General features: G+C 53.2%; 1 protein-coding gene across 1 annotated transcript in view; it reads right to left on the bottom strand.

The window, feature by feature from the left end:
- The window catches only part of LOC114486275 (plexin-A4-like), a 293,790-nt gene that overhangs the window by 33,883 nt on the left and 236,406 nt on the right, over positions 1-23,501 (bottom strand). The window contains exons 4-5 of the mRNA XM_055084829.1: positions 18,319-19,571; positions 1,255-1,437 (exon numbers count right to left, since the gene is read on the bottom strand). Coding sequence (XP_054940804.1) covers positions 1,255-1,437; positions 18,319-19,571 — 1,436 coding nt within the window. The remainder of the gene's footprint in view (positions 1-1,254; positions 1,438-18,318; positions 19,572-23,501) is intronic.

Genomic DNA, 23,501 nt, shown 5'->3' with positions numbered 1-23,501 from the left:
TGCGTGGCGCGTTGCCTGCATCACCCTTGCAGCGTGCCATGGCGTTTCCCCAATGTATGTTTCTTCTTCCAGCTGCTATGCATGTAACTGCTACACACACATTCCCAACCCCCACACGCTCTGCTCCCCACCTCTCCCCCTCCAGCCCCACTGCCTGTTCCACAGAGACGTACACTCTAAAGAAAAAAACAACTGCTGAAATGGGCTGTCACACAGTAGGATGGAAGAACAGGCACAGTCCCTAGATTTGCAGAGAGCGTTTCCCCTTGACCGTCAAGCTAACACCCACAAATACAGCAAAGAGAAGAGCAGGCATCAAAATTCAGTCTCAGATCAGGCAGTGCCGCTTTATCCATCTGAATCACACAATGTCCAGTTAATTCCAAGGGAAGCCTAATTAAAACAAGCAGGCTCTCCACATGCAGTCATCAATATTTCCCAGGGAAAAGACTCAAGTATGATTATCAGCCAACAGAAAACAGGACCTACTGCCTAGAGTCTTAGAAAGGCTTTTAATCCAAGCAAGGAGGGCACCAACTCACTGAGATGAGAACCCAAGCAGAGGTGGGCGAGAAAATAGTTCTGGATAGATAGGGGCCCCCAACACGGCGGATGGGCCAAGGCCACCCAGTGCCCCTGAAGCCAGCAAGCTTCTGGAGAATGAGGAGGAAACTCACATCCCCAGATCACACGGTTCTACTCCCCCTAGGGCAGTTCTGTGTCCCCAAAACATCCAGCGTTTCCCCGTCCCACGACTTGGCTCTTAGCCCTAACAGCAACTCCAGCAGGTACTACACTCTCCTCTGTCGGTTTCCCTGAATGGAGTCCAGACGGATGCACCAGCCAGAAGGGCTGAAGCAGGAGGAACAGGCATATCCCTTGCCCCGTCCATCCTCCATAACCACCCAGGCCTCGTAAGGCTATTGCCTTGGGGCATAAGCCCAAGTTGGACAGAATACACCGTATTTAGAATGGCCTAGCAACCTGGAGATGCACACCTCTCAGGAGATCACCAGCCCAACGGACAGATGGATCCACACACTCACCCACTGTGAGTCCCACAACAGCCTTGCACGTGAAGGCAGAGAAAGGACAAGAGTATCACTGATGACCTCAACAGCAACACAGCTCCTTAGCTCAAACCTGTATCACTGCCAACCAGGTCCAAGGTAGTAAAAGAACGCAAGAGAACATCCGTCCTGGAGGGGGACAGGCTGTCTCCACAAGAACCAAAATGACTACACCTTGTCCTACCTTCTTCAGCTTGCCGCTTTTGGTGCCCACAAAGGCCAGAGAATGATTCTTGTAGACGTATGCAATGACGGAAGTCATGCGGTCCCTGTCCTCCGTGAAGACGGGGACGCCACGCACCATCTCAGACACGCCCAGGGGGGCATTCATATCCAGGCCACAGAAGTTGTCTTCAATGGTTAAGAGCTGAAAATGAAGAAGGAGAAGAATTAGAAGCGAGCACCAGGGCAATGGGTGGAGGTACTGAGTCAGAGAACTCTGGAGCTAGAAGAATCCGTACAGATGGATCATCTGTTATAAATCCCTCCTTTATTACATGAAAAACGCAGCTCCAGAGAAACTAGGTAACCTGTCAACAGTCATCTAAGTAGGCTGTAGGACCATGGCAAAGAGTCACAGATCCCTGGAGTCTCTTTACACTATACGCCGGGGTCTCTCTGCCCCTCCTCCAACCCCTCCAGGCACCATCTTGGTAGTTTAGATGGCCCATCATCACCATCCCTTGGGAAAGCACTGGGCCAGCACCCATGAGCATGGGCTCCAGACAGCCTTGCTGGGGAGTGAGAGGGGCGAGGTCTCCACATCTACACACTTACTGTTAAGCAGACACACAGGCGAGGACTCGAACGTGTGGAACAGAGAACTAGAAATGTTAACACACGTGCGACAACACCATGGCAGAGACGTGTACAGACAACCGGTTGGGGAAAGGAGGAACGGGAAGAGTGGAAGGTTTGTGGATGAACTCAGCAGGCCACAGGTGCCTCACTGTGTCCCATTTCAGGCTCTCTGCTTCTTTGAGAACACGGCGAAGAAGGGCAGGCAGCCTGACCTTGTCATACCTTCACCAGCATTTCCCAAAGTGTCTTCCACGGAACCCCAGTCCCACAAGATATTCTACCATAAACGGGCTCCTTGGGCAAATAATTTTGGGAAACGTACTGAAACGCAGTGCATTCTAACACCATGTAAGACATTCCTAATTGTTACAAGAAGGGTCTGTAAAGTCTTTTTAGGAAGAAAAATGTTTAAAATTCTCTCAGCATTTTATTCCCTAAACCACTTTTTTGACCGGAACACCTCCTAGCATCCCTTAAAGAGAATATTTTCCCAGGTACCCTGTGGGACACACTGACCCAACTCTTGCTTCTGACTCTGGGACAATTTCAGGAGTCAGGGAAGAAACAAGAAAAACCTTTGGCCCATTTCCCTGCCCCACCCCATCCCCAGTGTTTTAGCTGAAATTCTCCCCGTTTTATTCCAGGCTCCCGGACCCCCCATGTAAGCAGAGGGTCACAGCCAGGGAGTCCTACTGGGGAGTGTAGAAGACCTTGACAATGGCTGGTGAGGGGCCTCCAGAGCCCTCCACTGAGCAGCTTTGGGTTGGCACAGATCTCCCCGAGGTGCTAGGATCCTGCACTGGATTTCCCCTTCTTTCTCAGAAGAACTGTGTGCTCTTAGAAGACTCATTCCATCGCCCTGTGCTTTTATTTTCCACTCTATAAAGATGAAGGAAACAACCTCTGCTTTTTGATGAGCTTCCATAAAGCCTATAGAGCTCAATGCCTGTAAACGTCTTAGGACTTTGCCGAGAAAGGAGTGAAATAAAATACAAGGTGTCATTTCTTAAAGGCTTCAATCCAGCCAAAGGAGGAGGCATCTGGAGAACCAGCAGGCAGGCTCTTGCCAGTGGAGCTGCGTGCAAACGGCCAACGCGGCGCTTTCCAGGGATGCGGGGGTTCCCTCAGCTCTCTCCCAGCAGTGCTGTCCTTCTCAGGGAAGACAGCGTGCTGAGCACTGACACCCTCCCTCTTACCGTGGTGGGAGCAGCCAGGGCAGGGAGGGAGAGAGCACGGGCGGGCTCGGCAGGCCACGTGCAGAGCAGACGGCTGCGCCACGGCTGGCATTGCCTCTGGCCTCTATTGCAGGGTCTGGCCCAACAGCCCGGACCGAACGCACCCCACCCCTTCAAAAACGACTATAGGAGTCAAAGGTGGGAGGAAGCTTTCAAGGTCTAGTCTGATCTTTATGGTTCTTTCCTAAAACGAGGAAATGGGGGCCGGGGGAGACAGAGCGGAGAGAGAAAGAGATGGACAGAAGAGAGGAAGGAAAAATCCAGATAAAGGGCAGACAGTGTTTTCTCCCTGCTGGACGTAACTGCCGTGACCTGCCAAGCATTCAGAGGGCAGCTCGGGAATCTTCATGGCCTTGCATGTTCCTGCCTCTGGTTCAGAAGGAGTCCTCATCCTGGACTTTCTAGGCCCTAAACTGTGCTGCTGGGACTTCTGCCATTAGCAAAAGGACCTCACCCATTACAACCCATTTTCCAAGTAGGTGAGACCGAACGATTGTCTGCTCCGCACAGGGGATACCGAGGCAGGGAGCGAGGCCGTCCATGCTTCCACCGTCCCTGGCACAAATACACGCCTCATTGGCCTGACAAGGCTCAGGCCGCTCAGCCCCCCGAAACTACATTTCTGAGTGGTCGGTTTCCAAAGACCATTCTTCTTCGCTGGGCAGAACACGAGATAAAAACCAACCACGTACAAAAAGAGAGTGTGCATTCAGCCAGTTGCCCCGTTACATCCCTGCTTGCTCAGAGGCAGAAAGTCAGGGACTAGCAAGTCTCTGCCACTGCGGCATCTTGCATGTCAAGGGGCCAAGTGAGGAATGTTTTCATCGGAAGGAAGTGAGGACAGCTCAGCCTGGTGGCCTGGCAGCTCGGACTCTGCTGGTTTCAGCTCATGACAGCTCCCTGCGAGGCCCCATCAGGAGGCAGGTCTCGGGCTCCTCACCTGTACCTGACAGGTACACCCCGCATTGCCTACCTCGTGGTATTGTCATCAGGCTCAGATGAGGCAGAGGGGACAACTGGGGCTCCTACCGTGGTGCCGAGATTCCAGGGACGATGGCTTCTCGCCCAGGCTCACCCGTGCCTCGATTTCTCCCTCTGAGCGGGGCCCCAGGTGATGAAGGGGTGATGGAGGCCTTTGACCAGGAGCAGCCCGGGTCTGCATGGATGCCGAGGCCCCCTGGCTATGGCGTGGGGTGGGAAGGGGCTTACTCCTCGTTTCCTCAAAGCGGGGGTGATAGGGAAGGGAGTTTTAACATTGACGTCGGGGGAAAGCACAGGTCTCACGTTCACGTGCAGCTGAGCTGCTTCCCGGCCGCACATCCTGGTACAAGCCGCTCCTGTCCTCTGGGCCTCACCTTCCTTGACGGGAAAATAGCAAGACGGCCCGTCCTGAGGCCTAGGTGAGATATCAGGTGTGAAGACACCGGCTAAACTGGAGAGCCCTTCATTAAGGTAAGGTGGGATTTCACGTTAGTTTTTTTAATGGAAATCCCGCCCAGAACAGAAGTAGGATGGCGGCAGGGAGCGGCCCTTGCACGCACCCCCCCTACCCCGGCCAGAGCACCTCTCTCTAATGACACCACCCGCTGAGTCTGAGCTGCAGCCACAGAGTAATAACAGCACTGGGAGGGGAGGAGAGAGGAGGGAGAGTCCCGCAGGGCCCGCAGACCCGGGCGCTGGGGTGCAGGGAGCAGATGCCGGGCCCCTGGAAGGGAAGGCTAACGGGCGAAAGCCTTCCACGAGTAAGGGTTGGTGCAGATTCCTGCGCATCCTGGGCAACGGGGCAGGAGAGCCTCTGCTCTGGCGCTGGCCGAGCCCTCCGCTGGGCCCCTTAACAGCAAGATCAGAGCGGCAGCCAGAGGAGCCAGGAAGGGACTGGACTCTGCTGTAAGCAGGAGCCCAGCAGGCCTGCAGGCCCAGATCGCACCTCTTCCCTGCCATTCCACAAATACCCACGGATGAGCTATGGCCCCCGCTACAGTGCTTACTCGCTAGACAGCAGCTGCATTCTTACCAAGGAAAGGAATTAGGGTCTGCTGCATGGGAATATATGTGGTAGGCAACCCTGTGAACAGACCTCAAGGCCGTAGACAGGGCCACACCCTCTGGGGTCCCTTCTGCCCCATCAGGAAGATACCAAATCTGCTTTCCATAAATGTCCTCACGGGGTACCTGGCTTATAAATTAAGGTTGGTGATCCACTGGATTCCAGGGGCCATGAGCTCAAGGATGGGACTATGTTTTACCCATGTTTGTATCCTTAGCTTGATTCCTGGTTCACAGTACGTTAAGACATATACGTTAAATGGATAATGGATGGATGAATGGATGGATGGATGACTGAATAAAGGCTTGAGTCTCACAGTGGCTAGCGCTGTGGAACTAGAGTCAGAATGCCTAGGTTTGAATTCCAGCTCTACCATTTAATGCTGTGTGACCTTGGGCAAGGTATTTAACTTCTCTGTGCCCCAGTTTATCATGGGTAGTATAGGGATAATAATAACAGCATATACTTCCCAGTGCTGTGGTGAAGATCAAATGACTAATACATGTAGAACAATGTCTGGCACTTAGTGCTAAGACAGTGTTAGCTCTTATGACTGTTGGTCATCCTTAGACAATTCAGATAACTTTTGTGAGTCTTAGCGTCTTTGGGGAAATTCATGATATCCACCTCGTAGAGGTGTGATCAAGATTAAAGGGGCTAATGTTATCAAGATGAAATAGCAAAGGTGGTACTTCCTAAAGATCTATCAGGCCAATGAGGCTGAATGAAGGAGCAGAGAAATAGTCTTAAGATCCAGAAGAGTTGCGCTACTCCTCAGAAATGCGAATTCGAGGGCCCCGCCCCAGATCTACTGGATCAGAAACTCTGCATGTGGGGCTCAGAGATCTGTATCTTAACCCCTTCCCAGCGCTTTAGTAAGAAGCACCCTCTTAGATCACCACAGGCGTCCCTTCCTTACCGAGGGTGCCATCGACCGGCCCAGGAGAGAACGGCACGTGACAAGCGTAACCACCGGAGCAGGACCCACTGGACCTGAAGGGAGGGCCCACGGCAGCCCCCCGGGCCGAGCAGCCGTGGTGGAGGTGGCGCTGGGAGCCGGAGCTGACACTCCAGATTACATCTCACAGCTCACCGTGCTTCCCTGGCGGCAAAGGTTACCATGCAATTACGTGTCGCTACATTCAAATGACAGAGCAGTTACGGTTACTTTACCAATTACAGGGAAACTGCTCCCACTCTGCAGAGAAACTGGCACTCTGAAAAGCTCTAACATCTCCACGGAAAGGGGATTTTAAATGCTACCGGCATCCTTCCTCCGCAGTCTCCCGAGGCTCCAGGGCAGAGCTGCAAAGCAGCCACCCGAGGGCCCCCGCAGTGTCTGATGGTCTCTGTGGAGACCCTCTGAGAAGGGCTGAAGAAGGGGGCAGAACTGGGAGACAATGGGGGCATCACCCTCCGACCCTGTGCCCCACCATCGACCTGACACCTGTGCCAATCCATCCTGTAGGCCTTGGGTGATGAGGTGGGGCAGGAACCTGATTCTGAAATCACTCCTCCTCCGATCCAGCATGGCCCCCAGCCTGGTTCCTGATGCACCCGCCTTGCCAGGTGGAGCTGTTTTAGCCCTGCCCTTCATTGCCCCACCTTTGCAGAAACCCCACATTGAGTCCTTATTATGGAACGATCAGAACTAGGCCAGAGCTCAGTGGTCCAAAAGCAGTGCTAATGAGGAAAAGGTCACCAGGTCCATCCCCCTGTGGGCCGATTAGCTCAGCTCTGGGACCTGGTCTCTCCCATAGCCATAGGCTGCCCCTCTCACCCACGGCATCCACTGTTTGCAAATATCCCAAACTGATCCAAAGGAGGCTAACCAGATGAGCCTTCAGGGACGGACAAATGCAGCCGACTCCTCCAACTGGGGTTGCAGCCGCCGACTGCTCTGGGCCGGCAGCTGCAGTCTCTGAGCCCAGGGTGGAAAATACAAAGTCAGACCTGGTCCTCCCATTGCTCATGGGCAGCTCCTGAAGAGAGAGGAGTCCTTCCATCTGGGAGCAAACCGGCTCTCCAGCCCTCCCTGAAGGCAAAAGTAGCATCCAGCCTCATGCAGAGGAGTCCTGAGCACCCCTGCGCCCACCCCCGAAGCTGGGAGGCCAGACCGTTATGGGGGGAGAAGGCATCAGAGACCTTCCAAGCTCACCCACTGAGGGGCCTTCAGTTGGGCCTTTTTCCTTCAAACTTTTGGTCTCTTAGGCTACCGGAACTCCCTGTTTCCATTAGGGGAAACTGAAGCACTAAATGAAGACAACGCTATTTACTGTTCTTCATTTATTACTTTGCTTAAGAATGTTTAGAAGGACCTACTAGGTACCAAGCAGCAGGTGAGGACCCAACCGTATAAAGATGAAAACATCTCTGTTTCTGCCCCTTTCTCAGTGGCGGAGACAGACCAGGTCCATGACTAGACGAGGCCATGTATGCCCAGCTTCAGTTACACACCTGGTGCTGTGGGGACAGAGGGCAGGGCCACAACTGCTGGGTTTCGAGGAAGGAGTGACACTGGGGCTCAATTCTGGGTTCTCTGTCCAGGACACTGCATGGCCAAGCTTTCACACGCTGTGCTATTTCAGAGGAAAAGGACTCAAGATCTTAGAATTCAACAGCCCCATTTTACAGAAGAGAAAAATTGAGGCTTAGAGAGTGAAATGACCCCTCATGACCTATCACATTCCCAGACTAGATGGCAAAACTGGCATTACATGGAGGCTTCCTCCAGGTTGCTAGAGGGTGGCCCCAAAGGAACCGATTCCAGGATCCGGGAGCCTACTGTCAGGATGAGAGGCTGCTCTGGGACAGTGCTCGCTTCCTTTTCTGCTGTCCAGGATGAGCCCTCCACCCCTCTGTGATCTCTGGGAGGAACTACCTCTCCCACCCCGAGGAGGTCCTTGGCTAGTCATCAGAGTGGGCTTCCTCCTTTCCTGGGCTGACCTATCCCAAAGGAAAGTGAGAGCTGAAGTTTAGAAAATAAATACAAGTTAGGAGAAAAAGAAGGTGGAAGCCCATGAGGTGCCCGCTGATGTGGAAAAGAAAATGTCTTTAGATTCATGCTCAGCAGTCCTTAGATTCATGTCCCAATACACACACACACACACACACACACACACACACACACACACACACACACACACACACACCCCGGGAGCTGACCAGAGCAGACCTCCGCTGGAAGTGGGGAACCAGTGAATTACGCATGTGGGATTTCTATATAAAGGGAGATATTGATCAGGTAAGTGTAGTAGCTCATGTCTACATACAGACCCCAGCTGTAAATCTCTGCAGTACAGGAAGATAATGATCTCCCACTTATCGGGGCCAGATCTCAAACAGAACCACTGACCCCAAGGTGTTCATCAATGCACCAGGGTCTGATGCCCACTGTGTATGACTCTGTGTGCCGTCTGACGGCAGGGCAGGAGGGAAGCAGAGAGAGCCCTCAGGGAGGTAGGAACCCCGTGGGGAGGCCCTGGTTGGCTTAAGGTTACTCTCATCAGAAGGCCTGTTACTCCATAAAATACTCCCACGCGCCTGAGTGCTCGTTTCTGTAACAGAGAAAGAGATCCAAAAACTTGGACGATACCACCCTCTGACTGCTTTACTGTTCTGCGTAAACTTTCCTCTCGCTCTTATGATTTCTAACCCTCCCTGAAGCTCTGCCCATGGCCCGTGCTGACCCCAGGTGGTCGAACTCTCTTCAAAGCTGGAGAAGCCCCGACAGAGGTGAAGGTTGGCCCTACACCTCGGCTGTGAGCCCAGACGTCAGGAAAGGAGCGGGAAGGAGGCCTCCTCCACTTAATCACTAACGCATTACCTCAGAATGGTTCTTTATTGTGTCTTTTTCAATGAGATTGTAGGGGGAATGAATGTGCAGAGACAGAGAGGGGAAGCCAGCAAACCACAGCCACAGTAACCTAGTTAGACCAACATGTTATTGAAGGGGCTTCATGAAAAGTGTCTTGGGGGTGGAGAAAGAACCCGACAAATCGCACCAAGATTCCCAAGAGCCACGTGCCTTGCTTCTAAGCAACTCAAAAGGGTGGGTATGGGCTTCCCTGGTGGCGCAGTGGTTGAGAAGCCGCCTGCCAATGCAGGGGACCCGGGTTCGAGCCCTGGTCTGGGAAGATCCCACGTGCCGCGGAGCAACTAGGCCCGTGAGCCACAACTACTGAGCCTGCGCGTATGGAGCCTGTGCTCCGCAACAAGAGAGGCCGCGACAGCGAGAGGCCCGCGCACCGCGATGAAGAGCGGCCCCCGCTCGCCTCAACTGGAGAGAGCCCTCGCACAGAAACGAAGACCCAACACAGCCAAAAATAAATAAATAAATAAAAATTTTTTTAAAAAGCGGTGGGTACCAAAATACAGGTCATCTACATGGTCACTCACTCATCGTGATAACAACCTATCCTTCTAATAGGAAACTAATGCCACGAATTTGAGCTGTTTTCCCAAGAGAAGGGCATTAAGCCCAGCACCCTCTCTGCAGTCCAGAGTGTAACCAGTAGCGAGCCGTAGCAAGGCACCGCTCCTAGGAGATGCTGAGCATAGCAGGCAAAGAGCAGCTCCAAGTCAGGATCCCAGGGATTGAACCCCTGACCTGCTCCTCATTAGCTCAGCTGCCGAGAGCCCTGCGTTCCTCCCTCTGGTAAGGAGAGAGGGCCACGACACCATGACTGGAGATACAGGCAGGCCAAGCAAAAGAAACAGGAAGGAAAATCCACTAGCCCAGTTCTGCAGGTGACCTCCGTGATGGGACTAGTCCAGAAGCCAAAGCTGGGCCCCTGGAAAAGACCAGGGAAGGCCTCGGAATGGTTCCAAGCAAAACCCACTCGGGTGCTGTCCCTTTCCTTTTGTACCTTAAGCTTCAGAGGTCCCCAGTGGCTACCTGTCAAGGGCAAAGAAATCCCAGCCAGCCCATCAATCCCACGCTCCCGCTTCTCTCCCTGTCTGCTGCAGACAACCTCAGCTGCCACCAGGGCTGTAATTGGAGCAGGGCACACCACAATGATTAAGTCTGTGTGTTTTCTAGCGGGCACCGGGTAGCAGTGGTCCCGATCGCCAGGCTGAATTACGGGGTAGGTCATTCCCTTGTTAGCGGGAATAAATGCTATTAGCCCCACTCTCGCTGCTGTGCATCTCCCCCGCTTTGCTCCTCAGGCCCGAGTGTGGGTCTGGATAATGTTGCCTGCACGCAGGATAAATCAGCTGAACAAATCCCATTATATTTTGGAACACTGACAGAGACGCAGTAATGACACCGAGACTGGGAAAAGATGTGGGCTTTCTTCTCCCCCGCTGATCCCGTTTCAAACACATGGACAGCATGCGGGGCCCAATCCACCAGGAAAAAAAATGTAAATTGAGAGGCCGAATGGAGAACTCCGTGAGTTGTCTTTTTTCCTGCTCTCCACTAACTTTGTTAATGAAATGAAGCAAGCGCCGTGCGCCAACGTGTAGTCATTCCCTTCTGTCTTACAAAAACTAAGGGGCACATGAAGGTGACAGCAAGGAGAATCTGGCTGGAAATGTATCCTCTCCTTCAAAGGCCTTAACTTAGCATTCGTAACACGTGCTGGATGGCAGGGAAGGCGGATGGGGCACGCTCCAGGCCTGGGATTCTGAACATGACATCTGGGTTAGGCACAGCCCAAATCTCTCAAAAGCAGGTATTGGTGGAGAAAAAATATCAGTATGAAATCACAGCAATATTATTAAGTCTCTTTCTGTCTCATCAGGTGGTTACTGTAACCAAAGGAGACTATATTGATGATGCTATGAGATGTTTCAGTGTTCTACAAATATAAGGTGCTCTGTGACTATCATCATTTATTAATGTCTCTGTATTTCTCTTTCCCTAGGAGTCTCAGCACACTTTATTAAAGGGATGTTGTTTTATCACCTCCTTCTAGAAGGTGAAATGTATAATTTAAAGCAAAAAGGAAACCGCCTACCAGCTCAGTGATCTCTCACGAGCTGGACCTGGCTGAGATCCAGAGGCCCAAGCTCCCAGGCCGGCATCCCGGCCAAGACGCCACCCTGTGAGGATGACGGGAATTGAAGGAAAGACCCAGAAATGCAGATCTGGATGGATAAGTCAGGCCAGTCTGTGTGCTGACTGAATGAGAGGCCTGGCTGCCAATCTGGGCTGGGCTGTCGCACACCATCTGGGGGTGCGTGTGTGTGTGTGTGCGCAAGCGTGTGTGTACACGGGAGAGAAATCTCGCTGTGCTAGCTGCTGTGTGCGGTGTGGAGGTGTGAGGGAGGATAAATCACAGGAGGAGGGAGCCTCAGGGACGACGGTGCACAGAGTGTGAGTAGAAGTGAGAGAGTGAAACACAGCAGAGAGAGCGACAGACAGAAATGACAGGGAACAGACACCAGGAGAAAGGGATGCATCTATCCAGAGCAGAGAGGATGCGTGTGCACACGTGCGTGTGTGTACAGGGGTGCACGCCTCCGTGCAGGGCTTCATGACGTCGTTCTCTCGGTGTTAGGACACGGCCTTGCCGGCCTCACGGCCTACCTGCTGCTCGGCAAACCCCGCCCTGAGGTCGTGGCAGCTGTCTGTGTTAACGGGCTGCGGATGTGATTCCTGGGTCTCGTCACCCTCCCTGCTGGCCCGATGGGCTCCAGGGTGGTGTCCTGGGAGGTCATGCCCAGCCTAGGAGGTCAGCCTCAAGCCCCTTCCTCTCATCAGGCCCAGCATATCACCCAGGGCTCAGCCACCATCCTGGACCCCAAAGCACCACGTGTACTTGGCTGAGATGCAACTTCAATTGCAAATTCTGCTGGCCAAAGAGAAAGAGGTGGGTGTTCTTTCCACCTGAATACCTGGAACAGGAGCCATCTCAAGGGGAGGGGGGAGAACTTGAATAAAGACAGGGTCTGTGATATGGCAGCACCTCCCAACCCACTGCTAAAACACAAGTCTGGAGTACGGGGTCAATGCGCTGTGAGGGGTGAGGGCTTGGGCTGATGTGGAAGGAGATTTGTGATGTGTGCTGTCACTGGGACTTGAGTGTGGTGTATGCGGCGCATGTTTAATGGCCCCCGTGTGTGTGTGTGTGTGTGTGTGTGTGTGTGTGTGTGTGTGTGTGTGTGTGTGTGTGTGTGTGTGTGTGTGTGTAGTGAACTGGAGTTGAGGAAGGAGGGATGGGGGAGACAGGAGCAGGAGTTCCTGGTCCGCTGAGCAGAAAGAGAAAGGACTGCCTCGCGCCACAAACAACAGGACATACCCATCCAGTCAGGGCTGCACTTCCTGCTGACAGGAAAAGAAAACAGGCCGAGCAGACGGGCAGAAACCGACACCCGGAGCCTGGGGTGGCTGCCTGGCCATTCCGGATACGCACGCTGGTGGCGTTTCAGGATCCCAGGCGCCAGACCGAACGGCGTGACCATCCAGGCTGGGCTGGGAGGCCAGCCCGCGTCCAGGGGGTGACCCTGTCTCCTCCCAGGGCTGCCCTGCCGGAGAGCAGTGGATACGAGTCACGGCAACAGCACACACAAACGGGGTTCTCCTTTCCCACTCGCCGCTGCTGGATATGAAGCGAAGCTTGGGGTTGAAAATAAAAAGCTCGGTCCCGGGTGCCTCTGTGAACCTCGTGAGACTGAGCAGGGCTGGTGAGTAAACCCTGAACTCGGGCAGGCACCTGGCCTGGCGATGGCTCTCAGTCAGGGGCTTCTGGAAACGTGAGGGGTTTCCTAGTTCCCGCAGTGACTGCGGAGTCCAGTCCCATTGGCACTTAGTGCTCCAGGGCCCAGCCAGGCAATCGCCCTGCAATGCCAGACGGCCCTGCACCGGGAGTCATCTCAGCCCAGGTGCCACCGCTGCGTCATGGAGAAACACCAGCGGGAAGAGCACCTGGCTGAGAATTAGGGTGCATAGAAGGCTCTGGTCCACCAGCTACATGACCTTCAGTGAAATACCTGACTTTTCGGTTCCTCCATCTCCTCAACCTGGACAGGATGTCTGCCTTTCCTATTATCCTGAGAACTGCTGAGAGAAGAGGAGGCGATGAAGCCCTTTGTAAACTGTCAGGCACCACACGGACTCCCCAGGCGGACTGTCGGGCGGCTCGGAGGCCACCACCCTCTGCCCCCGCTGGACAGGTGAGGCTGGACAGGTGTGAGGCAGTCACTCCGGCGACAGTCTCCGCCCCACGGAGCGACATCTTCTAAGTTCCGCCCCACGGACCTACATCTTCTAAGTTCGAGTCTTGAGGGGGCGATTAAGCAGCTGATTTTTGCTCATCCAGGCTTCTCAGCACTAAAGCTGATGCTGCCTGACTCCTACATCCATTTCTCAACTGGTTCCAAACTTAGGGAAGACTTAAGTGGCATGGGTGACAGTCACTCTCATGGCCACAGCCCTCGTTCCCGTCACACAGGCTGTAACGACCCGCTTGGATGCGTCTCTCTCCTGGACTCCTAGGCTCCTGGAGACTGATGTCATGTCATGATTCTTGGCACCAACCAGGAGAGGGTACATTGCCAAGGGCCTGAAGAGAGTTTCATCCATGCATTAACTCATTTGGAGGCAGAAGGGATGGTGTCCCGTGAGGTGACCCCAAAGGCTGAAGAAAGGGTGAGGAGATGTAGATAGCCGTGCCTGGGGGCCTCCAGGACACCGGGCCTCTCGGCCCACATAGAACACAAGAGCCTTGGGCCTCAACAGCACAGCCTCCAGCCCAGCATTCCCACTGCAGGTCAGGAGTGTCGGGGCTCCCAGCAAGGGGCTGAGAGCTGTCGCCCTGGCCTGCTCAGGGCCGTGGCACATGACAAGAGCCTCAGGCTATGAGCTCCTTGTCTCAATTGTCACTGCTCTGCAGACAGACGGTTTGGGGATCCCGGATAGCAGCCTTCAAAGGCACCAAAGATAGAGACCATCTCAGGGCTGAGCAGCAGAAACAAAGAAATTACATCATTATCCGTAACCCCGCCCCCGGACGCTCACCAGCAAAAGGCCTTAGGTTGATCTACAGTCTCCCAAGTCCTAAGACACACTGGGAGGAGCCCTGGCTGATCCCTCTAGGACCCTCCTTCTGCACAGGCCCTCCTGAGGTCCTTAGAGTAATTTTCAGATGCCAGCCCGTTTGTTCTTGGATACCTCTTTCCGTCCAAGCTGGGAAAAAACAGGACACAAGAAAGAATGGGCCAGAAGGCAAAACTAGAAGTTGCTTCCATTCCCCCCCCCCGTCCCCCAAGCACCAGAAAACACCTGGGCTGCTTCCCCAGCCTCTACACCCAAGGCCCACTCCAGGATTTTCGTTTGCAACATGCGCTGACTTTCACAGGGACACAGTCCCAAGAGGAAGACACTCCTGGCCGGCTGGCCCTTATCTGTGATAGGGACTCAGCCAGGCTCTCTGGTTCTCCTGGAATAAAGACAACAGGTTGCTCCCTGGGGGCCTGCAGATCGAGGCTCCAGGTCCCCAGCCCAAAGCTTCTCCCCCAGCCTGGTCACCAGGCTGTGGGCCACCACATGGCTCCACCAACGCCCCATGCACGGCAGGCTCCGACCCCATTTTCCCTGAACACAGCCAAACACAGCTGGGACCTAGTGAGGGGGTGGAGCCTAAGGGCTCATACTACTTCCTGCTCTGAGTCCTGCAGGCACGAGTTCAGGGGAAGGAATGTGAATCCCACGAAATGAAGAGACCAGAAAAGCCTGAAGAGCACCAGGGAACAAGCATTCTAGCTTAGGGAATTAGGACAACAGGAGCACAATAAAAATGAGTCACTGGGCAAAAGGTACAAAATACCGGTTATAAAATAAGTCCTGGAGATGTAATGTACAGCATGGGGACATAGTTGATGATACTGTATTGTATATTTGAAAGTTGCTAAGGGAGTAGATCTCGAAAGTTCCAATCATAAGATAAAGAATATGTTACTATGTATGGTGATGGATGTTAACTAGACTCTTGTGGTGATCGTTTTGCAATATATACAAATATTGAACCATTAGGCCGTACACCTGAAACTAATATAGCGTTACATGTCAATTATATCTCAGTTTTAAAATGAACCACTTTTCAAGCTCTCTGAGTTGTAACTATGACAAAACCCACAAGGGACACCCAACCCTACAAAAAACAAGTCCTAAAGTCAGCCTCCTGGGCCTTATGCTCCCCTCCTCCACTTTCCTGCAGCTGAAACGCCGCAGGACAGAGGCCATCTGAGAATCGGTTCCCCTTCCCAGGCCTCAAGGGAATCCTGGACTCAGAGGCAAAAAAGAACTCTAGAATTCAACTCATCCCTCCCTGCCTCAAGGTAAGAAGGCAAAAAGGAAAGGAATCCAACGGTCTTGTGAATGAATGAGTGCAGGAAAAGCTGGGTTTGCAAACACTGTGCCTGTGAGGGCTCCTCAACGGGGACACTCAGGAGCCTGGCCTGCGTGGTCTGAGCTGAGGCCAAAAGAACCGAAGCCAAGCCCCAGAGCAAACTAACTCGAGTATGGGCTGAATCAAAGGAAACTGATACTGTGCATTAAAAGCTGGTGTGGCCTTTTAGACGGGCTGGGGAGACAGCCCCAGCCCTGTGCGGAGTTTCTGGCCTCCTCCTTTCTGCTCTCAGCCCTGAACTTGCCTCGAACTTGAAAAGGCTAATTAAAGCCCAAAGAAAAATCAAAAGCTTGTTATCTGGCTCCATTGCTCCCAGTCCTGGCATTAGCCTGTCTTGCAAAGCTGCCTTCCCTCTGTTCTCTCCAAGGCCGCCAGGCGGATGTTAGGACCTGCAGCTCTGCAGACTCCCGTGATGAACTTTGCTTTTTGTACTGTGGCAGGGAGCAAAGGGCGAGACAAATGCCTGCCCATGGGCAGCCAGGCTGATCTCCGCAGCTGATTTTACTCCCAAAAGCATTGCCCAAAAAGACAGGATTGGAGCAAGTTTTCTGCAGCAAACATAGCCAACCCCTCTGATCTCAAAAGAACTTAGTAAGCACACAAGCACACAGCATAAATTTGCTCTCTTCTAACACAACGCAGCTGATTTTACTCCCAAAAGCATTGCCCAAAAAGACAGGATTGGAGCAAGTTTTCTGCAGCAAACATAGCCAACCCCTCTGATCTCAAAAGAACTTAGTAAGCACACAGCATAAATTTGCTCTCTTCTAACACAAGGTGTATATGTGAGTGCTTGTGAGGGTATTTCTTGTGTACGTGCACATGCATGTGTGTAGGAGTGTGTATGTATGTGCGTGTGTGCAAGCGTGGTGGTGAGAGGCAAGGGGGTGGGGGTGGTTCTCTTCAAATGGGGTCTCTGCTATTCACTCACAAATTCTATGACCTGGGGCAACTCATTCAAGTTGCTGGGCCTCAGAATGAAGGTACAGACCAGGGGATCCCTGGGCACCTTCCCCATGCCAACACTCTTAGGGCATCTCCCCAGGGACCTACGTCTGAGTGTGTAATATACATACACAAAGCACAGCACCTGGCCTGTCATTCACTGCCTTCATGTGGGAGCAGTCCATGACCCCCAAGTTCATAAACTAGTCTCACAGACTCTCTCGAGTGGGTCACCTACTGCCCAGGCCAAAGTCTCCAAAAGATATGTCACCTGCTAGGGCTCAGCAGATACAGGGGACTCCCCTCAATTCTCTGGCCTGGCAATGATGGTCCACGTGTTGCTTCCTTCTTTGGCGCATGGTGCCTCTCCCATTTCCTTTGCGACACTAGGGGTCTCCTGGCTTTCCAGAACCCCCAAGAAGAAATGGCGTCTTTTAGTATCAGCCCAGGTAACTGGAAAACTCGTCACTAGAAAACAGCCTGAGCCTAAATGCTAGGGCACCAAAGAGAAACCTTGGGGCACAAGTGAGTTCCTTCTTTCTCCTCCCTCTCCCCTCCCCCTCCCCCAAATTCCATTGCCTGGAGGAATGGCCTCACCCCGTGCTGGAGGTGTGGGTGCCAGTGCCCCCTGAGGTCTGCTTGGTAAGCAGCCATATTTCATGAAAAGAAACTAGCACTTCTTAAATCAATCCAAGTACATTTTCCTAATATGGAATTCCACCAAAGTCTGACTAGGAGAGAAGAATCACATCCATGCGCGTGCATACTTCTACCTGATGACTGAATTGTCCTTTCTTCTCCCTGCATTAAGACTATAGGATAGATTTTCTCCAACTAGGTTCATAATTTTTCAAATGGACAATAAAAAAGAAAAAGGGAGAGGAAAGTGACACAGGGCATAGAAGATGCCAACAGCTGAACCTTCCAAGTCACTTTAAGAATGGTTGAGAAAAAAACAACATTGAAGATGAACAGAAGTCAAGCCACAGAAAGGCAGAAGCTTTTCACATTGGGTCACAAGTGAGTTATGTTGGGAGAGGCAGCAGGCTGTGTCACCCGTGGCACCGGTGGTTGCCCGGCAGTTCTGAGGTCCGGTCTGTCCCTCAGGGCCCACGGGCCCTGGGCAGGCCTCCTAAACCAACCCTTCATTCTCCCCATCCCCTGGTTTCCTTCAGCCCTCTGTCACCCAGCACTGCTCCATGGCTGCTTCTGCACTGTGACACGTTTCTTCCATGAGACTGTGCACACAGAAGATACTTAATAAATACAGTTTTCCCCTCTATGTTCACTGGACTCTCACCCTACTTCTTCTGATCTTATTTTCCCATTTCCTAAAGATACGCAAGGGGCTAAAAACATACCTCTCCTGAAGTTCTACATCTACCCCCGAATGTAAAATGACTGCCTCCCTACTCCCAGTCGTGGTTTTACTCTAAGCTCTGCCTCCACCGCCCATTGGTTTTATTCTAAGCTCCCAGCAGAGTGACTTGCAGCATGACCGGTAAGAAGGTGGGTACACCTCTCAAGGCACCGCATACGACACTGCAGCCTTCAAGAATGCCTGATGCACGCGGCATCTACGGCACACAGTTCCGCCTGTTCCAGCCCCTCCTCCTACAGCCAGTGAGCCAAACGGAATAGAGAAAAGTGCCGATAGGAAATCTACATTTAGCTCCAGCTCTGACTCTTATAAGCTCATGGTCACAGCATGCTTGAGCTGGTGATAATCCGAGTCCAGTGAGACCCAGAAGTGGGATATACTTGTCTCATCTACAAAATGGGACAGATGATTCACACCCCACGGAGGCCACAGCCTAGGTCTCGACACGGTGCCATCCCGGCCCACAGGCCCTCCCGGGACTCACCGCGCTGCTGCAGGGAATGTCCTTCACCTTGAGCCAGGCCAGGTCCAGCGTGCCCTCGCCCCGATAGCAGGACTGCAGCCGCTCCTTAATGCGGCCATTGATCTGCTTCAGGATGAAGATGCACAGGGCCGACTCGTCCAGGGATTTCATTTTCCGCTTCTGGCCTTTGGAGAAGACGGTGAAGAGGAGGTCGTCCTCTGGGCGGACCCCGAGGGTCCGGGCGAGCACGGCCCCAGCTTTGGACAGGTAGGCAGCCTGCAGCAGGCGGTACTCCACCCCGCCACGCTCACAGCCAATGGGCACCTCCACGTAGGAGTTGAAGGCCGTGTCCTCCTTGCAAAGCCTCACGAGCTTGGACGTGTAAACCTGCTCCTTTGTGGTGGAGCCGGGGGGAGACACCATCTCAGGCTGAAGCGTCAAAAAGTAGACAAAGTTGCCGCTGCTGAAGCCGTAGACGTAGTAGATATCAAAGTCGGGGATGACGGTGAAAGTGTCCGAAGGAATCTTGATCATCGAGGCCACAAACTCATCGTGGAAGACATACGCGAACATGCCATCCGCCTCTGAGTTCTTGGTCAGTTTCCGGCTGGAGATGGTGGGGAAATACTCCGGCTTCCCGTCCACGGCCGTGGCAATGAAGAGCTTGTCGTCCAGGTTGTTGTAGGAGACGATCACCCCAAAGACAGAGCCACTCTCGTTGACCCCCGACAGGTAGTGCTCCTTCTTGTGAAAAGGCTCCCCCAGCTTGAAGAGGTCCTCCAGCCTCAGGAGCTTGCAGATGCCTTGGTACAGGCTCCCGCAAGCGATCAGCCTGTTCTCCTTGTAGTCTATCAGGAGCATCTTGTTGACATTGTTGGTGGTGGTCAGGGGCTCGTTGCACGTCTGGACAATGCGGGGAGGGTAGCACTTGGGGTTGTCCTCGTCCGGCCCGGTCTGGTGGGTCACCAGGACCTTCAAGTCGCTGGACAGCTTGTAGATCCGATTGACGGCCCCCACATAAATGTGCCCTGTCCTCTCGTCCACCACCAGGTGGTTGAAGCTCTCGGCGGGCTCCCCGCGGAACGTGACAAAAGACCGCTTCTGGGGCAGCAGGGGTGGCTGCTGGGGGAGTAGAGTGGAGGAGCCCATCCCCACCATTAGGAGGTGGGAGAGCAGGCAGGTCCAATTCCAAGGCATGGCCTTCATTTCAGAGACGCGTCCTCGGGGCACAGTCACACTAGGCGCAGCAGTGTCGAGGGAGGAGTGCAGGCTCCCTACGGGGGAGGGGAAAGGAAAGACTCGTGATGCTGGTTGACAAAGGCAGAGGCTTAGTTTCACCCCACAGCTTGTCTGGCTGGGCCCTCAAAGCATCCTGCACACGCTGAAACAGACCTGCAATGGGGGACGCTGGGGCCAAGGGAGCCAGCCCCCAGTGTGTGGCTATGAGTGCCCAAGCTGGGTGGCAGCAGGAGGGCACTTCAGTAACAGTACTAGTCATAATACCAGCAACAGTGACAACAATGATAACGGTGGTGATGATGATAAACAGCCATTGCCCACAGAATGCCTGGCTTGGCATCAGCCACTGTCCAGCACCTTCCAGGGACCCTCATTTCATCTTAACAAACCCTTCAGTGCGGGGCATCTTCCATCTGCCCCTCCAGATCTGCTCTCTACCCTTCTCCATGCCCAGCAGGCTGACCTGTATGGACTATACCTCTGCAGGCTCCTTGCCCTTGGGCCTGGTTACGTGCAGCCGGTGGGGAGAATCAGCCGAAGCCCAGTAGGAGGGGGAGAGGCTAGGAGGAGGGGAGGGGGGCTGCAGGTCCTGTGAACCACCTCCTGCCTGCCTCCCTTTGGTCCCAGGGGAGGTAACGGGCCTCAGTGTTCTCGCCCCCAAACACTGCCCTGCCTCTAAGGAGGCACATGTCAAGACCCCCTCTATTAACTTTTGTGCCAATGACCCGATTTGTATGTACAGTGTTTCCTGCTGGGACCCTGGCTAGCAGCCTTGTGATATAAGTACTACTGACACTCCCACCTTTACAGCTGAGGGGAGTAATCCAGGCTGCACAGCTAAAAGCCCCAGAGGCCAACTGAAACCAGGACCAGGGCTGTCCAAGTCCATGGCAGACTCTCACGCTGTCCTGCTAAAACACCTCAGTTCACCCCAGCCAGGCACAGACGGGGACGTCCACCAGTGACTGTTTACGCCCAGAAGACTAGTTCAGACAACCCTTTTTTGGGGGCTGTCCATTACAGCCCTGGCCCTCTGGGTCTGCACCTACTGCAGAGGAAGCTTCTCCTTTGCACCTCCCCCGTGCTGGGCGGTGCATGAGGCCATATTAACAACTCACATCCCGGATCCCTTTACTCTGAGGCAGCCACCAGGTCCTCTGGGCGCAATGACCAGGTCTGAGCCCCGATGTCTTTTTGTTTATTTCATTTTTTTTAAAGTCTTTATTGAATTTATTACAATATTGCTTTTGGTTTTTTGGCTGCAAGGCATGTGGGATCTTAGTTCCCTGACCAGGGATCAAACCTGCACCCCCCCGCGTCGGAAGGTGAAGTCTTAACCACTGGACCGCCAGGGAAGCCCCCTGACGTCATTTTTTTTTTTTTTTTTTTTTGGCGGTACGCGGGCCTCTCACTGTTGCGGCCTCTCCCGTTGCGGAGCACAGGCTCCGGACGCGCAGGCTCAGCGGCCACGGCTCACGGGCCCAGCCGCTCCGCGGCATGTGGGATCTTCCCGGACCGGGGCACGAACCCGTGTCCCCTGCATCGGCAGGCGGACTCTCAACCACTGCGCCACCAGGGAAGCCCCCCGACATCATTTTAATGAGGCAGGTCTTGGCCACTGCCCAGGGTGAGGCCTCCTCTGAGAGGTTTTCATTAAAGGAAGAGAACAAATGCTTTAAGAAAAGTGGTCAAGTAAATAAATATAAATAAATAAATAAATAACTACCCGTGGAACAAAATAGCTTTCCATCCTAATGGTCTCATTCATTTCTATTCAAGATGCTTTTCTGCGTGTGTTTCCAGAGGATGGCTTCATATTTCTTCCAGTTTGGGAGAAATCTGGGCAGGAATGGCCTACATCTTATTCGGAGACGTCTCAGCTCTGTGGAATTTCTCTCATTTCCCCCTCCCAAACAACTCAGAAACAAGGTGATGGGAAGAGATAGATGGCTGAGCCAAAGAAACCTATCTGCCCCTCCCACAAGCAAGAGAGAGTACAAAGTTAGATGGAAACCAAGAGAAGAAAGAGAAGGAAAGCAAAACAAACACTTGACACTGTCAGCTAACCATGACATTGACATTGACGTTTTCATTCCCAATGAAAACCACAAACATTCTCAAGAAAACATCAGAGTAGGGACACCGGCACACCCGCGACCGACAGCAGTCTTGTGAGCAGAGGGACTTCATCTCTGCCCCCACATGGCAAGCGTAGGCTTAGGGCACGTTCTAAATGAACAAGACACCATGGACCCAAGGATGGCCGAGGCTGGACCAGGCCCTTGAAAATCCCAGAGTCAGGGGGCAGACGCCGCCAGAACCCAATTACTCAGACGGTGAAACGTTACATGACAGACTCCCGAGAGCTCAGGTGAGGACAGCTAACCTCTAACCCCGGGCTAGGGAGCAAGGAGGAGGCCGTGGGAGGCCTTGGAGAGGCGATGGCACTTGGGCTGAGCCGTGAACTTCGAGAGGACCCGCAGAGCTGGAAAGGAAGGGCCTCCTTGGGAAGGGGTCGCTGGAGCCACAGCAAGGGCATTTCAACCAGGGTGCACGCCAGGAAGAGTCTGTCTGGAAAGCAGGAGGAGATAGGGCTGGAGAGGAAGCCAGGACCTCGTCAGGGTGTCCCTGGGAGGTTGAGACTGAAATGCACAGTGCTGAGGGAAGAAACTTAAAGGAAGAGAGCTCAGCCCCCGCTCCCAGGCAGGAGCCTCCGCGCTCCTGTCGATCTAGCCTTTGCTTAAAGAACTGAGTTTGGAGCTGAGGCCTGTGAGCTCCGGGGGGGTAGTGGGGGGGCCTGCCTTGCTCACTAGTGTGTCCACAGTGCCAGACCCACACCTGACATGGAGTGGAGACTCAAGAACTCTTTCCTGCCTGGCAGGAAGAGGGGCTGGAGGCGAGGAGGACCATCAGCATCTGTGCATCGTTCATGGGACCCCAGGCCCCAAGGCAAATGCTCGCACACCCAGTACCTCACTCCTCAGACAACTGTTCGCTGGGGTCAGGAGCGTCCGACCTGCTTTTCAGGTGAGGAAACTAGCTCTGCAAGAGCATATGGCTCATAAGTGGCAGAGCTGGGGTTGAAACCCAGCTTTGTATCATCGCAAAGCCCGTCTTATTTCTAGGAAAGCACAATTCCAGAGCCCTCAGAAGTCCAGTTTAACCCATGTAAGTTCCCACACACAGAAATCCCAGGACATCACCCAGCAATACCGGCTCTCTAGGAGGAGAGCAAAGCCCCTGGGGACTCCCAGGGCATAACCTCACGGGTCATGCCCGTCACAATGGGCACGACTACTTCCCTCTGAAAGCATAAAGGGCTGGGAAGCGCCTGGCACGGGGCTTCTCCTGGCCCGAAGTAAGTGCTTCTTAAGCGAGGGTTGTTGTTGACAAGAGTGAAAGAAGATGAAAAGGATTAGGATCAAAAAATGCCCATATACCCTGAGAAAACCATAATTCAAAAAGAGTCATGTACCAAAATGTTCATTGCAGCTCTATTTACAATAGCCAGGACATGGAAGCAACCTAAGTGTCCATCAACAGATGAATGGATAAAGAAGATGTGGCACATATATACAATGGAATATTACTCAGCCATAAAAAGAAATGAAACTGAGTTATTTGTAATGAGGTGGATAGACCTGGAGTCTGTCATACAGAGTGAAGTAAGTCAGAAGGAGAAAAACAAATACCGTATGCTAACACATATATATGGAATCTAAGAAAAAAAAATGTCATGAAGAGATTAGTGGTAGGACAGGAATAAAACACAGACCTACTAGAGCATGGACTTGAGGACATGGGGAGGGGGAAGGGTAAGCTGTGACGAAGTGAGAGAGTGGCAGGGACATATATGCACTACCAAATGTAAATTAGATAGCTAGTGGGAAGCTGCCGCATAGCACAGGGAGATCACCTCTGTGCTTTGTGACCACGAGAGGGGTGGGATAGGGACGGTGGGAGGG

The sequence above is a fragment of the Physeter macrocephalus genome, chromosome 5 (assembly GCF_002837175.3).
Source record: "Physeter macrocephalus isolate SW-GA chromosome 5, ASM283717v5, whole genome shotgun sequence".
NCBI classification, from domain to species: domain Eukaryota; kingdom Metazoa; phylum Chordata; class Mammalia; order Artiodactyla; family Physeteridae; genus Physeter; species Physeter macrocephalus.
The sequence above is the reverse complement of the archived record's forward strand: the minus strand, read 5'-3'. Positions and strand labels throughout refer to the sequence as shown.